Genomic DNA, 17,112 nt, shown 5'->3' on the forward strand with positions numbered 1-17,112 from the left:
TCATATAAAGAAACTTCCCGGGGCCGCCGGCCCAGTCGCGCTGCACCCGACGGAGAGCAGCCGCGCGGCCGTGCCCGCTCCGGCGTCCGGCACAGGTAAGCGGCACCGGGAGCTGCGGAGCCGTGGAGCCGTGCCCCGACGGGCGCACCCGAGCTCGGTCTGCGCCGACGGGAGGGGCGCTTCTGGGGGCTTTGCCAGAGGTTCCCCGTGAGCACGAGCGGCGGAGCTGCCCGGGGAGGGATGCGAGGACCGGGTTTGGTGTGCGGGGCGTGAGGGATGCGGGGATGTGCGGCTCTCACTGCGGCGCGTTGACGGGAGATCCGAAAGTCTGCCCGCGTGCGGAGGCGAAGGCTGCATTTAGGAGAGCCGCGGAGCCGAGCTTTTGAGCAGGGGGCAGTCGGTGCGGTGTGCGGACAAACTTTGCAGTGCTCTGAGTGGTACTCTGGTGGGAGCAGCTGAGCGTGGATGTGCGTCGGGTGCTCGGATGTGCTTTGCTTAAGGGAGGCTGTGAAAGCTCCTTTGCCATTACAGTGAAAAGCCGCATGAGTCGTAAACGTGTGTGAAGCCGCCCGATTTGTGTGGGTCTGCCCTTGCATTGCAAATATGCGTCGTGGTTTTTAATTTATTTTTATTTTTTTACTTTTTGGTTAAAAAGATCTAGTGGAACTCTGAGTGAGTCAGGAGGTTATGCCTGAAGGCAGTCATGCTGAACATCCCAGCCACCCGTGTGTGCTCATGCATCACTGGGGCAGGTGGATCTCTGTCAAAGCCTTCAGTGTTGGGAACTGCCTGGAGTGAGGGGTTGCTGATGCTCTGTGCTGTCTTTCCCGGATGCTCTTAGCATCCTTTGAACCTTGGGTTTCCCTCTCCCTCCCGCAGCCCCCACAGAGCTGGTGCTCAGCCACGTGCGGTGCGGTGGGCTCAGCAACGCGCCCCCAACCCTGATCCCCTGACACAAGTGGCATGAACTTGGAGCCGGGCGAGTGCGGGATGAACTCAGTGAGCTGCGGCAACGGGAAGCTCCGCCAGTGGTTGATCGACCAGATAGACAGCGGCAAGTACCCAGGGCTGGTGTGGGAGAATGATGAGAAGAGCATCTTCCGCATCCCCTGGAAGCACGCTGGCAAGCAGGACTACAACCGCGAGGAGGACGCTGCCCTCTTCAAGGTACGGCGCCTAGGCTGCCCACTCTTTCTCTTTTCCTTATGCCTGCTGAGCTGTTTTCCTGCCTTGCCCCGTTGCTTTTTTATTCTCCTAAACCTATAGAATCATTAAAGTTGGAAAAGACCACTAAGGTCATCTAGTCCATCTGTCAACCCATCACCACCATGCCCACTAAACTGTGCTGTAGGGAGTAAATTCGTGCACACGTAGGCACAGGCATATATGGTGTCTCAAGCATTGTGAACTTGTACCTTGTAGTTGATCATTTTTTTTCTTCTTCTTTTTTTTTCTTTTCTTTTTTTTCCCTTGCTCTTTTGATTACCTGAAATATTTCCAGGCTTGGGCTCTTTTTAAAGGGAAGTTCAGAGAGGGCATTGATAAACCAGATCCCCCTACCTGGAAGACCAGATTGAGGTGTGCTTTGAACAAGAGCAATGACTTTGAAGAGCTGGTGGAGAGAAGCCAGCTGGACATCTCAGATCCCTATAAAGTGTACAGAATAGTGCCAGAAGGAGCTAAAAAAGGTAAAACATCTCAAATTCCCTGTGTAACAGAGTGTGAATGTCTGTCTCATTGTAAGCACATGAGGACCGAAGCATGCTTTCCTGGAATGACCATGCAGTCTTTGCAGAGGTGGGAGCCCAAGTGCAGAGGTCAAATACATTTCATTCTGACTGACAGGCAAAAACACCCTGGAAAAAAAAATAACTTTCTCGATGTAGGTTTTGAATACAGGGAGGAGCAGAAGTGCTCTGAGCTGAGCAACCACTGGATTGGGGATGCCCAGTCTGTGACTGCTAGCTACCAGCATCTGCAGGCAGTCCCAGAGCGGGCAGGGCCCCCGAGGCAGGGGCACAGCAGGGTGCTAGAGGGCACTGGTGCGTGGCAGCACTTTGGGGTTTTTGGCCTTCCGGGGGGTGTGGGGTTTCCTCTCCCTGGCGGGACAGGGATGTGCTTGACATCATTTCTTTCCATCCCTCTGGTGAACATAGGTGCGAAACAGAACAGCATGGAGGAGCAGCCATTGATGAACCATCCCTTCCCAATCCCGTCTCCTTACACCTCACTACCATCCCAGGTATGACGTGAATTGTGCGTTTGGTGCTTGTGCACTGGGCAGTAATGGCTCTGTACTCTGCAGTATGTCCTTCCTGGCTGACATAGCTCTCTTGAGTTTTTTTTGGAAAGAGAAAAAAACATCTAATTATGAAAACAGAAATTGGGAAGCAACTTTCCTAATGTCATATGAGGCCACAGGGCAGTTAATTTCTTTTGGTGTTGTTTATTCCTGAGTAATTGCTCTCTTCTGTTTGGCCATAGATATTAGTGTACTGCCATCCTCTTGGAGCCAGAATGTAAGCACCCAATGAAGCATTGCTATTCCGAACAGACATTCACCAGCAATGCTTTGACTGCCTTTTGTTATTCTACCCAGCTTGTTATTTACACCAGTGGTGAGAAGTTCATTTGAAAGTCCCATTGGTGGTGGTGGTGATGTGCCATTCTTGTAGGCTGGGCAGTGCTTAGACCTCCATGAGTTTTGTCGGGGCAAATAACGCCAGGAAGCTGAAAGCTGATGCAACACGCAGCATCAGCTCTGACAGCTACCAGGTAAAAAATATCTCATTACATTGAATAGGTACCCAACTACATGGTGCCCCATGAGCGCAACTGGAGAGAATTTGCCCCGGAACAGCCGCATCCCGATATCCCCTACCAGTGTGCCAGCGTCCCCTTCGCAGCTCGCAGTCATCACTGGCAAGGGCCCGGCTGCGAGAATGGTAAGAGGGTTTATCCCATCCAGGGCTGGTGGCTGAGGCTGATCAAAGGAGAGGGCGTGTGACCTGCAAGAACTGCAGGGTCCACCTTAGCTATTCATGGCTTTCACTGGTGGACATCACTCGCCCCAGTCCTGACTACGCAGACCTTAGAGCTCTGCTCACAAACCAACCCTCAAAAGCCCTGAGCAATAAGAAGGGAACCAACCTCCCAACCCCAGATGGAAATGTGTGTTCCTTAGCTTTGCTTTCTGATTTTGGGACTTCTGAGGCACATGTGAGCAAGATTTTTTTCCCTCTAGCCTTGTGGGTTAGAATGGTGTTATTCTCCCAAGTGGGCAGCTGAAGTTATTACTTTTTCTATTAGACAACTTGTCATAGGTTGAGCATCTCTTGGGGCTGGCACAGCAGAAATGGAATAAAGAGACATTCCCTTCCCCAGAGATCTTACAGTTTGAGCCCAGTATAATCACAGCTGCATGGAATCATAGAATGGCTTAGCTTTGAAGGGTGCTTAACAATCATCTCATTTCAGCCCCTCTGCCGTGGGCAAAATTGGCAACACTAATGTCTAAAAAACATAAGAGTCAGGGAACTGTGTGTCATAGGCACTTGCAGAACAACTCACCTCAAGTAGATGGGCATTTGCTTCATGAGGAGAAGGAGGTGTTGCAGTGGGAAGCAAGGAAAGACTTGGGAGAGCAGATACTGAGTGTTCAGAGGACACTTCTCTGGGTATTTTTGTGCAGAGAAATAGTTTTTATTCTCTGGGTCTGCTGAAGAGAAAATCTTGATGCAGTGCAACTTTTGCTGCTAGTATACTGGAATTATTAAGGAGAATTGTTTGGTTTTAGCTGAGCTACTTGCTAATAAAAGTAGGCCTGTTGGCTGCATGAGCAATGCCCCGCAGTACATCCCATGCAGCAGTTGGGCACACGCTGGGACACTTGCTGATGTTTGTGGCAGCTGTTGGTGGCTTGTCCTGGGTGTGCTGCTGAGCTATAGGACTTGTCAGGAGGTGCAGTCCTGCTGCTGGGAAGAGCGCTTGCTTCATCGTAGAGGGACCTTTACCTACATTAAGAAACAGAGGAAAATATTAATTTCTTACGTGATAATTCGTGTACTGATAGGTATTTGTTCAGCTAATAGTAGTCTTGGTAATACAATTCCAATAATCTCCTGCTGCACAGTTTTCTCTGCTTACTTCTAAGTCAGTGCTGATTCCAGCTTTATTATCATGCCTGTCTTAAGTAACATTCCTTAGGCTGAACAGATTGTTTTTTGCAGACAACTTTTAAGAGCACTGTAGTCTAGTTAAAAATGTTATTGTAAGAGGGAGTATTTCACACAGACCCAGATAAAAATACAGTCCAGATAACATCTTGAGTGTTTGTAGTAAGCATATTTGAAAAATGGGAAACAAAACCATTTTACAAAGCAGAAGAAAGAGAGAGAGAGTTCGTGAAGCTCAGAAAAACTTAATTTTGCTTACCTTTGACCTCTGCCCAAACTTTTCTCTTAGGATTTAGGTAGCTGTCACTGACTTTTGTTTGTGAAACAGGTTGTCAGGTGACAGGAACCTTTTATGCTTGTGCCCCTCCCGAGTCCCAGACTCCTGGCATCCCGATTGAGCCAAGCATAAGGTCTGGTGAAGCCCTCGCCCTGTCAGGTAAGGTCTACAGCCCCTCAGGGCTTCTGGGGATCCCTACAAGAGACTCCCACATCTGACTTGCCCTTGTGTTGTGTTTCTCCTTTCTGATGAAAAGGAAAAAATGAAAAAAAGAAGTTATCTTTTTTAGTGAATGAATCTGTTGCATGGGCTTAAGCCTTGATTTGCTAGGATATTGAAACACTTGTAGCCTGAACTCCAGGGAACCTAGGGGCAGTGGTTTGAGTAGGTGGAAAGCTTTTCTGGTTCTTGGTTTTAGTGCTGGATAGTGTTGATGAACCACCAAGGGCGTCTGAAGATACTGAGGGTCAGTGATGTTTAGCTCAGTTTCTATTTGGGAGGAGCTCTGTGGTACCTTGCTGTGCTCCTGCTAATGCCACCTGGCTTGGCTCTGTTTCATTATTTGTGGTAAATAAAGGCATTTGGGAAAGAAGAAGGGAATGATCTCAGTCAGCCAGCTCTGCAGACATGTAGCTGCCAGGGGAAGTTTGAATAACTCTGGGAAAGGGTGCAGGAATGTGCTTGTCACAGAAATAGTGGATAAACCTACAGCAGGATGCTCAGCAGGTTTCTTGAGTCTTCTGAATCAGGGTCTGTATGTCTATATGTGCATATGTATGTATATATACACACATTCAGTGCCATGTGAGTGCCAAGCTGATCGAACTGTCATTTGAAAGGAAGATTTGGGAATTCAGGTACAGCTGTGCAGAGCTGGCACCAGCAGCTGCTTCTGTTCAGGCAGCCAAGTGTGGGCTTGCAGGTCCCCTGTGCAGAAGCCCCTGTTATGCAAAATCTGGGGAGAAACACTGCTACTTCCTGATTATATCTGAGGAAGTTTACTGAGCCATTGTGTTTAATTGTGACATGAGCTTGGAAAATGTGACAAACAGCTGTTTTTTATGCTGGCTTTCCCTGCTTAAACAGAAATGTGAAGTTTGCTGGGCATTAGTTCCTACCAAAATCTCACATGAGTAGCCCTCTTAATAAAATTAGAGACCATGTATTCCATGCTCTTTTTATGATTTTTGCTAATGTCATCACCAACCAAAAGAGTGCCCATGGCATAGAGGCTCAGAATGGCACTTATGTCTCTTGGTCTTAATGCAAATTTAAAACATAAAATATTTGTGGGAATATACCATAGTCATCCTTTTTGTTTTAATTCTTGTAGATTGTCGGCTCCACATCTGCTTATATTACCGTGAGATACTGGTAAAGGAGGTGACAACTTCTAGTCCTGAAGGCTGTAGGATATCCCAGGGCCAAAGTTATGAGGTCAGCAGCCTGGAACAAGTCATCTTCCCTTATCCAGAGGATAATGGCCAGAGGAAGAACATAGAAAAGCTGCTGAGCCACTTGGAGCGAGGAGTAATACTGTGGATGGCACCCGATGGCCTCTATGCTAAGAGACTTTGCCAAAGTAGAATCTACTGGGATGGACCTCTGGCTCTCTGCAGTGACCGACCCAACAAGCTGGAGCGGGATCAGACATGCAAGCTCTTTGACACTCAGCAGTTTTTAGCAGGTAATTCCCTCTGTGGCTTTGGTATAATTTCTGAAAAGGTAACCTGGACACTCTCCATGCTTTATGGGAATGCTCTCTTTATGATAGCAGTTGCTCCTCACTGCTTCTTTCAATGAAATGCAGCCAGGGAGCATTGCCTTCTGAGAAATCTTGTCTAGTTCTGCTGTGTGCACAGTCTGTGTCCCTACACAAATGGGTGGGAGTGACAGCCAAACCACACATCGCTTTATGAAGCATAGGGAGGAACCTAATAAAATAATTTTCCCAAACGTTGGGTAGCAGAGGAAGATGGATTCTGGCCTTGGATCTGCTTTGATAAGTCCAGGGCAGCACTGTGATCTGCAGTCATCCTGCTCTCAACCTAAAGTGAGCCTGGAATCTGTCTCAGAGCATTCCAATATTGACATGGATTCCAACAGAAGGCTTTCTTTTCTATCTGGGTCCAGCACCAACTGATGAGGCCAATGGCACCTGTTGGGAATGGGCTTTTTTCTTACAGCTTTCGGAATACGGCCCTATATCACAGCACTTTTCAGCATGTAAAGGTGCCCACCCAGAGAAACTGGGAGCCAGGCCTTTCCTAGACATTGGAAGACAGATCGGGCAGCAGGAGTGCATGCAGCCTCTGGTTTGAGATGTATGACATGGCAGACAGGCAGTTCACACATTGCCCATTAGAACAGGGCATCAGTGCAGCAGGAGTCTCTTAGAGGAATAATGTTTTGCAGGTTTTTTTTTAAACCCCCTAAACCAGCAGTTTTAGCACACATGTTCCAAGGTTGCTGCATCATCCTAGCAAAATGGCCAAGCAAAAAAGGCGTCTAATGAAAGAAATGTCATGGATATGAAAATTGACAGTTAGAAAGGGGAATTTGAGGTTAGGGCATTGGCTTGAGCTTCAATCACATGCTAATTTTAAGACTCAATTCTGCCTGTGATGATGGTTTTGGAAATCCCTTTCCCTTTTCTCAGAAGGTTTTTTAGATGTACTCCGGGTTCATCCAAACGGTTGACAGTACCTCTCTTTTTAGAAGCCTAACCCCAAAGAGAAGCTTAAACAATAGTTACTTTTTCCCCCTCCTAAATTACTTATGCACTACAGCCTGTGCAAGCCCAAGGATGTGGTTGTAGCCATAGTCTGTGGTGTGTGCAAAATAAGCTTTTGCATGTGTTGATGCTCAGCTAGGTTTATTAGTGACTTGTCATGGACACACCAAATCTGCAAGTCAATTGAAAATATTGAGCTCCCAGACTGCAGGCAAGCTTGAGCTTTCCCTTATTAGGAAATTCAGCTTTCTTTGGGAAGAGGTACAGGAGATCTCTGCCAGGAGAGGAAGTACTGGACAGCAGAGAAAGGGACCGAAGTAGAACTGTGGACTGCAATGGTTAGGATCCTGTTGAGGAGCTGGATCCTGCATGCAAACTGCTGCCTGCCTTGGGAGTCCTACAATAGTAGTAACTCAGAAAATGGGTGGATGGCTTCTGGGGAGCACTGCATAATAAATGCAGTGAATTGGGGTAGGCAGAAAGTAGGAGGATCCAAAAAGAGAATTGGGAGCATGGCAGATGGCAGCTGCAGGAGGACTGGCTTGGCAGAAGGATGGGAAGCTGGAGGTAGAGTAAAAGGATGAGAAGTGGTCTGAGGAGGAGTGTGGGGGCACTGCAGTGCAGGGAGGCATGTGGGCATGGGAAGAATGAGTGGAGGGCTTTGGAGAAAGGCAAGGCTGGCTTCCATCATCCTGCTGGTAGAAAAGAAAGGACTTCTCTGGGTCCATGCCAAGGACTGCTGGGTAGCATCCCCACAGATAATCAGGATTTGGAGAATTGCTGAGGCTGAGTAAAATGAGAGGAAAAGAAAGATGAAAGAAGTTCTCCATTAGCAGCATTGTGTTGGTTGGGCCATGGGTGAACTGTCCTACCCTCTCCTGAGGAAAGCAGGATTGCATGGATCTCTGTTCTCTCTTTGCATAATGCCAGAGGGCTCACAGCACTTTCAGAGTTTTTGCTGTGTTTTAAGTGAACTTTCCACTGTGTTACTCCTATAGCTGATCCTCCCAGTAAGACCAGTGTGTCTAACTGGGGAACTGTTGTGGCAGCTGCTGAACTCATACTTTGTTCTGAAAAGCTTGCAGTTAGAGTAGAAGCAGCAGGTATATATTATAATAAAAGATGCATGATGTCAAGTTCAAAGACTCTTATTCCCCTGTATAGCAGGGAGCACTTTGTCGTAAGACACAGGTTTTTAACTTTAATTGCCATTGCAACTTTTCTTCAGAAAGCGTAAAGAAAGCTTTAAATTAAAATGAACTCTATCAGTCAATTATGTAGTGATGCTTTACATAATGAAGACTGTAAGGAAAATTTTGTATTAGATGCAATTTTTTATACTGTGGAAAGGAATACAGTCTCTAAAACGCAAGGAGGTGATTTTGGTCTCTCTCATAAAAGCCTCCCCACCTATCTTTTACTGAGAACACTTTGGTGTAATGATGTAATTTGACTTTTTCCTTAGTGCAAAATGTGGATTAGTGAAGAGAGTATAGGCACACAGAAGACAATCTTTTTTGCCAGCTTAGTGCAGGGCTTAAATAAAGTCCTTCATCTTCCCATACCTTCCTTTTCCCCCTCTAAAAACAGTGGTGGCAGTGACTTCATGACAGTGTCTAGCTGAGTCTGAATTTGTGCCATGCAGTACTTTGACTCTACAAAGCCATTGGTTTCAGTGATACTTTTGGCTGTGCTCTTGAGTGGGTCAGGACTACTGCTGGCATTTGCTCCACAAGGTTCTGATGACAAGGCCAAGTAAAAATATTTACTGGAAGACATCCTGGTTTGTGCATCTGAAATGATTTATGAAGCAAGGCAAACAGAAAAATGGCAATGTTATCACAAGCTTCCCCAGTCTGCAGAAAAGTCTCCAAACACAGTTTCTTTTCAGTTTCTTCTCCTTACCTCTGGTCTTTCTCCTGATTTCTCTCATCCTCTCCTTAGATTTACTTTACCTTCTCTCACTGTGCTCCAGGGTCCTCCATTTGGAGCTCAGCCATCCACAAAGACTTTCTTAACAGCCCTTTTCCTCTTCCCAGAGCTTCAAGCCTTTGCTCATCATGGACGTCCACTCCCAAGGTACCAGGTTGCTCTGTGCTTTGGGGAGGAATTTCCAGATCCACAGAGGCAGCGAAAACTAATTACGGCCCATGTAAGTAGGACTTCTTTGTTTGCTAAATGAAACACATTCCTTAAAGGATATCAATCTGCCAGTCAGACTTCTGCCTTGCAGAGGATGTGGGGAAGGTGGCAATTTCATGATAATGCAGCACACACTCGAGTCTGAGGTTGAGTTCCCAGATCTTCCAGGACTGGTGGCCCTCAGAAGATCAGAGCACCCAGTTACCCCCTCTGTAAAGCATTTGTCATCAGTGATCTCTTTTACAAAGACCATCAGGACTCAAAAAGTACCCTAGAAGAGCTGGACAGTGTTGTTATTAGTGGCCCCATGGCACAACACCTTGGGCTGCCAGGCCAGTGCAGGACACAGTGCTTTCACCTAAAGGTGCTCCAGAGGCCCAGCCTACATCCCAAAGACCTCAGCCTTTGGACTGATGCAGGGACTGCCAGTGCAGCTCCAGTGTTAAGGTAGCTGGCAAGCTCGCAAGCTGGCTGACCACAGTTCGCTCACACTCAAAGCTAGTGTTTCAGGATGCTATCTGAGAGAGGGTGCTGACAGAGATTGAGACCGGGTACTTTCTAAATTGACTGTTTTGGCCCATGTAACCACAAGAGAGGTGATAATCCACACGCTAGTGTTAAGGTATAAGTTATTGCTTCCTTGGGTGGAAAGCTGGTGTCAGTTTTAATTTTTCAAAAGCCCCCGGGTAGCACAGGACCCAAATCAACCTTTGCTTGGGCTTTACTGGTTGCTCCTCAGCCTGAAAAGTTGAACGGGCTGTCCCAGCTTGTGGAACTGCTCTATGGCAGGGTTCCCTGTTGGCTCTGTCCCTTTCTGCAGGTAGGACCTGCTGCAAGTATATGCTTCCACCCAAATGGTGCCTCTGTCTTAATGTGTAGGGGTTGTAGAGAAGAGCCCAGCTGCAGTGAATAAGGAGAGTTTTGGGTTTTAGTGCTTAGTGTGCAACTTAAATATTTGCAGCCAGGGCCCAAAGACCTGGTGAGGAATAGTGGTTTCTAAGCAGATAGAAGTGAAGGCAGTATTAAGTCATGCACATCTCTCTTGGTGGTGGGCAGCAGCTGAAGAGATGCCTCAACAGAGCTTAAAGGAAAAGAAGTTAAGAGTAACTTGCAGTTAGGTTGATGTCTAATTTAAAAGATAGTTATTTTGTGGCATATCTAAGCACATCGGAACATTTCAATTTAAGACCTCAAAGTTCTTAAGGACGAAGATAAGACTTGCAAAGCTCTGGGTATGGATTTAAACACACTAAGTGGTCACAGACATGTCATATGTCACATTGCTCATGTATGTGGGTGCAATTGCAATTACATCATCTGTGTCACTGATAATGTGCTCCTCTAAGTGAAGACTGAGCAAATAAAGTGTGTGTGCAATTAGAAAAACATTTGTCAGCAGAACAGGCAAGTACTATCTTAGAAGAGAGATCAGTGAGAACACAGAAATTATTTTCCCATTCTGGCAAGCAGAGGTGTTTTGTCCTGCTCTGTTTTTTAATTTTAAAACACCGTAAATGACTTACATGAGGAATGTGAAATCTTGTTATATGTCTGATTAACATTTTGTCTGTTCTTAAGGTTGAACCCATGTTTGCCAGGCAGCTGTATTACTTTGCGCAACAAAACAGTGGACATCTTCTGAGAGGCTATGATTTACCAGAACTCATGACTAGTCCAGAGGATTATCACAGATCTATTCGCCATTCCTCTATTCAAGAATAAGATCCTCAGAATAAGTGTTTCTAAAGGCACTGTAAAGGTTATGCAGAGTGGAGGAGCTGATCTGGATAGCAATTTGGAGATCCAAATCACAGCTGGATGTGTTTGGGGGACCAAAGGTTCAATGATAGGAAAGTGAACTGGGACAGCCATACTGTATGATACAAATGATGGGTCTTCAACGTTTGGATGCTACATCTCACATAAGTTCCACTGTTGCTGGGAATAACTCAAAACTGACGAAATGATTGCTGTTTACGTTTGCTTAATGTTTTCCTTGTGTTGTGAGGACTGATTCTTACCGAAGACTTAAATCCAGAGTTTACACTGTTATACTGGCAGGGCTATTTATTTTGGATTACGATCTCAGGGAAGGTACATAAATTTGTGATGTTCCCAGTTTGAAGCTGTAGCTACTGTAGGTAGGTAGCGAATGTAGATGGTTTATTGAGAATAGCTATACATGTAAGTGGTTTTAAACTTAGACTGATAAGCGTCATACCTATATTCTTATGTAGAATTTTTTAAAAACAATGTAAATCTTCAGAGACATATTTTTTTTAATACCTGACGGACATTTTTCCTTACAATGCCACTTTGCTGCCACTGTTAGTATTGGATTAGGCCTCTTGATAGCAGTTTCTAAGCTGATTGGTTTGTGGTACTGTGTTATGACCATTTAGCTCACGTTACCTGTGGATTAAAGTGAATTAACCACTATAATTCTAGAGTCCCAAAGAGCATATTTAAAAATAAATCACATTTTATTTTCTTACCATTGCAAACTACTATGCATTATACATATATGTGCATTAGAATTAAGTTGGCAGACGTTGAAAATAGCACAGGGAGTGGTCCTGCTACCCTTGGCTAATGTGACACACAGGAGGCAAGCTGAAGTGATCAGCACTTCAGGCTTGTACCGAGCCAAGCTCTGCTCTTGGTGTGCACTCATAGCTTCCTTCCATTGGTACTGGAATGAATATGAAGGAGGAGATTGAGGAAAGCAGAACTTGGCCTCCCAAACTAAGACAAGGAAAAACTTCTTTTAATGTTTGTTTTAAAATCTTCACAGAAGTATGACTTCATGCAATTTGCAGCCTTGTGTGCTAGAATGCCATCAAAGAGGCAAAGAGAAGGGGTCTGTTGAGTCTGTGTGGTAGTAAAACCTCCTCGCTGTTACACTGGAGATCAGACTCTGTGATCACGCTGCTTCAGCTCCAGAGTATGACCTCCCTGTGGTTAACATATGTATTTCACTTGAGTTTCTAAATGAAGAAGAAATGAATGGTACTTAGTCTGGCAGCAGACTTGTTTCTAGGGACTTCTAACTTATACATCTTAAAGATGCATACTCTCTTGGGATATGTTATCCCCTTCCTGCTCCACAGTGCCAGGCAGAATTAATGGATCATTTTTACTTTGTTACCTGGGGTGTTTTTCCTGGCTTAAAGATTCTCATAGGGGAGACCTCTGCCATAGACATTAAAAGCACTGTTCTAGGTGACCTTCAGAGCTTCTGCATATGCTTTTGGTCTGTGCATAAATTTTACCAGAATGGACTTTTGAGTTCAAACTGAACTGGTATGATACGATATAATATCTGATGTTTTTTCTAGTGGCCGTTGCTTCATATGCTCATTGCTTCAGCTCATGTCTTAGAATAAAGTCCTTATTCCCTACCAATTCAATTTGTATGTGTTGCTTTCAGTAGTGGGGCAAATCTATTGAGCTCAGTCCTACACTGCTAACCTGGGCAATGCTGATGGATAAGGCTCTGGGGAACTGTATTTTCAGACAAAGGTGCAGGGGTAGGTCAAAAGGTAAGGATTTTTGCTCTTACGAAAAACAAGGGATATTAGCTCGTCCTCTGGCTCAGCCCAGCATCCTGACCTGCGCTCAACTCAATAGAGCTCAGCCACAAGGCAGCTGTCATCCATCCACTGGAAGTCAGGGTCTCAAAGAAGTTTGTCACACTCACTAGCTTAGAGAAAAGTGTAGAAAGTTATCTATGAGGTGTTAGAAGCTGGGGAGCATCTTTATATTGAGTATCAAGATACATTATCATTCTCGACTTTGGAATGAGCTTTTAAATATTTTTCTTGAAGAAGCAGCTGAGAAGAGGAATGGAGAAGAAAGCCATCTAACTCCTGGCCATGCAGAACTTGCTTAGCTTTCGTGCAGCCAGATCCAGGTGAAGGGCTTGCTGTAAGCAAGCAGAGAGGCTAAGGGATGGGAGGACGAGAGTGGAAGAGAGATCAAACTGTTGATTTATACCACAGATTATTTTACACGTGGGGACTTTACAGTTGTGTTTGACTTTTGGAACAATGTTTTACTGTTCAAAATAACTAATGGATACGTAAAGTGGGAAAAAAAAAAAAAAGCAAACAAGACGAACCCTGAAAACATTTTCTCCTTTTAGTATCTTTCTACAGTCGCTAAATGAAAACATTTGAAGTACTTCCTACTTCTGTTAACTTCTGTTTATAGTTTCTGAGGTCTACTTCCTTCCTGTTATGATTTCAGTGGTGTTACAAATGACATGCTTTGCTCCTGTCAACGCCAAAGGCATGGCTGGTGTTTTTAACGATTTCAGTGCACGATTTATCTCAGTATTGGTTTCTCTTATTTTAATACTGCTCAACCAGTTTCTTGAAAGAGTTTCGTGCCAGAGTTCTGCAACTGAAGTGCTTATCTTCAAAATTTGGTTCTGCTGAGTGGTTTTACCTGCTACTGTAAACTCTGTGAGCCTTAACAGGATTGTAGGTTAACCAGAAAGAGGAGATGATGTATTTTAAGCTGAAACAGGGTGTAACGGGGTTTGTGGAAAAAACACAGGATTCACGTGAAAACCCCTGTGGCCTTTCAGGCGGGCATATGTGTGCTGTTTACATCAGCGTTTGTCAGCAACGTGGAGGTGGGGAAACACCACCTTTGCAGAGAGCTTTCAGGAAAAAGAAGCATTTTCTTGCATGTTGTCAGATCATTGTCTGTGAATTCGTGTAGAGAGGCAGAGGGAGAGACAGCACATTAAAAAGTGGGTGGGTAGTTTGAAACAATCGTAGTATCTCCTTTCCCATTCAGTTCTATGCATTACGTTCAGCTGAACCTGGATGATACGATGTGAAAAATTGTCAGGGTGTTTTTAAATCTGAATCCCCATCCCTGGAACAGTTCAAGGCCAGTGTGAATGAGGCTCTGGGTGATGTGATCTAATAGGTGACAACCTTGTCTGTGGCAGGGGCTTGGAACCAAATGGTCTTGGAAGCGCTTAGAAATGAGAAGCTGTTTTGTTTCATAGAAGTCTTAAGGGCAGTCTTTGGACATGAATTTGGTTGGCTCTAAGATGCCAAAACATTCCCATGACTTGGAGCCAGTTGCATTGGAGCTGGTGTGCAGGCTACTCACCGGCCAACAAGCCTATAGCCCGGTAGCTTTGAACCCACATGGGATGGTTGCATCCACTCATCATGGCACTGCTGGCTATGAACACCCACTGTCTGAGGAATGCACAGTGCTCTGAGGCTTGAGTGTGCTGGAATGCCAGACAGGGTGGAGCTAATGGAGGTGTCCAAGAATAACAGTTCCTTGGCCTGCTTCTTACAAGGGAGTTCTAGATAGATAAACACAGTGGATGGGATCATGTGGTTTGCTATGGAAGATGGGAACTTGCTCCTTAGGGAGTTAGTAAGAGAGTAGGGTGATCATCTGTGCTCAAACAGGAACTAAAAATGGTCAGGGACTTGAATTTGGACTTGAATCATCTGCACTGATGGGCTATTACCTGAATGCTGATGCCCAAGTGGTTCATGAGGTGGTGGTTCATGAAAAGGAAATAGTCAAGAAAGAGTAGAACCCTGTTCATTTCTTTTTCACCTCTTAGATTTTAAATGTGAGTAGATCTGTGCCCTGGAAAACAATGGAAATGAAATGCAGGGCTTCATTTTGCAAATGCATGTTTATTTTTTCTTCAGTGCTGGCACAGCACAACCATCTCTCATGCCTCTGCAGGCCTGCTGGCAGTGACAGTGCTACTGATGGAGACCAGGCTGCACGCGGTCACTTCTCTGAAATCTGTCTTCCAGGCTCAGCATATCATTTCCTTCTCCCTTCAAAAAAGCAGACCTGACCTTATACACAAATTCTGTCTCAAGCAAAGGAAAAACAGATGTAGGTGACTTCTGCATAAAGTACAGACAATGTTTGTCCACCATTTTCTTGGGAGGTAGCTTCATCTTTGACCCGTGGGCTTGCTCTGTTTTAATTTCAAGATTGGCTTCTGCATTCTTGCTCCGGAAGGGGTTGAAATCCAGAAATGTGTGGACAACTTGCTTAACTGTTCACCATGGCTTTTAATGTTTTTCCTGGCCAGGCAGAAATGATAATTGACAGCATCAATGAGATTCCTCTTATCCCTATCAGAAGAAGATGTCCTGTGAGTGTGCGTATCAGCTTGGTGAGGAGTTTAGAGCAGGTTCTTGCACCTTAGCTGCAGAAATGCACTTGCTAAGCCTTCTATGCTGTATTATTATTGCACATAGTGCAATATGTGTATCTACATATGTGTCAAACTCATTTCATCACATCCTCACTGTGTTGTCTGTCTTACTTTCTGACTTTTTTCAAGAAAAGATGTTTAAATCTGAATTGGGCAGTTAGAGGGATGCCCTGACTTTTTCAGTTCTCCAGGTTGCATACTCTTTGTCCTAATGGCTCTTCTGAGCTGGGAATGCCGTCAGAGCACAGACAGATGTAAGACACTTTTAAGTTCTAAGTTCAACTTGAAAGTGCTTGAACTTTTTTTTGTCTCTAAAATGCATTAGTTTATGGGTAAGTCCTACTTATCAATCTGGGGACTGTCTACCTCATGTAGTCCTGCATCTTCTCCTGATTTGCTATAGGTATGAGTTTTGTGTTCATCAAGAAATTTTCTTCTTTACTGGGGAGTTGCAGCCAACTCGTAATGATGGCTAAATACCTTGCTGTGGGTCTAGTCAACACTTCTGTTCCTCTTGGGTTTTCTTTCAGTCTTCGTCTGTCTTAACATCTAAAGGCAGGGAAGGCTTTTTTGCATTTGCACAGTGTCAAGCATGATGATCGTTGCCTTTGAAGGTTAGGCTTTGGACAACAATATAATAATGAGAAAGGGTGTCCTTGAGTTCTGCCAGTTATGATTCTTACCCTAGAAACCATGAAACACTCAGCAAAATGTAATCGTGGCAATCATTCATGGTAGGCTTTCCCATAGGAAGCTGGTGTGCAGCTTAATTCAGCCCCAGCCACCGCATGCATGTTATTTTTTTTTCTCAAAAAGGGATTGAATTTCTTCTCATGCTCCTCTTAAAGCCATAATACTCTTGTAAAAGTGAAGGCTGAGAATTCCCAGCTTCTAGCCTAGAGCTGGGATTCAGATAAAATCATTTTTGAGCTCAATGACCTGTATTTTTGGTAGGTGTCCCTTTCAAATTTCTCCTGGAGTTCAAGATTTTTATATCTTCAGAAACCAAAGTTATGGGTGAAGTCTAGCTACAACTCCAATAACTCATTTTCATTTCCTCTTTTCACACATGATTGAGAGGTTTAGCCCTCTTCATGACTGTCCCCTCCCACAGAAAAACCCATGCGAGGAGTAGTGAGAGAGGAAGACTTCAAAAACAGGGTGAGTGACATCACCATGTATCTACTGTAGAGACGTCAGTCAGTCTCCAAGAAATAGGAAAGGTCAGAACTGTTTAGAGCAAGGGGTTTTCACAAAACGGCTGAAAAACCCAGACCAGGTCTGAAGAAATCACACCATCCTTTTCCCCATCTATTCTTTTCCCCTAATAGTTGAAGACTCTCTGTCCAGAAGAGAAACTGCTGTGTGATTTTTAATGTTGGTTTCCATCATGAAGATTAAGCTGGTCATGGTAGCTTTTGCTAAGTTTGAGCTAACGAGGAACTAACATGGACTTCCCAGAAAAAAGCTGTGAAACAAATGAGAGATGTTTGCATGAGAATAGAGCAAATTTCTTTTTTTGTTTTCCTTTTAAATGAAACCCTTTGCATTTTTTTTTTAAATT

General features: G+C 44.8%; 1 protein-coding gene across 2 annotated transcripts; it reads left to right on the forward strand.

Annotated features, from left to right (window-relative positions):
- The first annotated feature begins 13 nt into the window (after positions 1-13).
- Positions 14-12,733, forward strand: IRF4 (interferon regulatory factor 4). 2 transcript variants are annotated; one of them, XM_010708414.2, is made up of 9 exons: positions 14-95; positions 880-1,167; positions 1,502-1,688; positions 2,157-2,242; positions 2,804-2,945; positions 4,504-4,611; positions 5,786-6,139; positions 9,226-9,338; positions 10,907-12,733. In XM_010708414.2, the coding sequence occupies exons 2-9, from the start codon at positions 964-966 to the stop codon at positions 11,048-11,050; spliced, it is 1,338 nt and encodes a 445-aa protein (XP_010706716.1). In that variant the 5' UTR covers positions 14-95; positions 880-963; the 3' UTR covers positions 11,051-12,733. The 2 variants fall into 2 exon arrangements, with proteins under 2 accessions (XP_010706716.1, XP_019469314.1); XM_019613769.1 differs by lacking the exon at positions 4,504-4,611.
- Positions 12,734-17,112: the final 4,379 nt, after the last annotated feature.

This window comes from Meleagris gallopavo, chromosome 3 (assembly GCF_000146605.3).
Source record: "Meleagris gallopavo isolate NT-WF06-2002-E0010 breed Aviagen turkey brand Nicholas breeding stock chromosome 3, Turkey_5.1, whole genome shotgun sequence".
In the NCBI taxonomy this organism is placed as follows: Eukaryota; Metazoa; Chordata; class Aves; order Galliformes; family Phasianidae; genus Meleagris; species Meleagris gallopavo.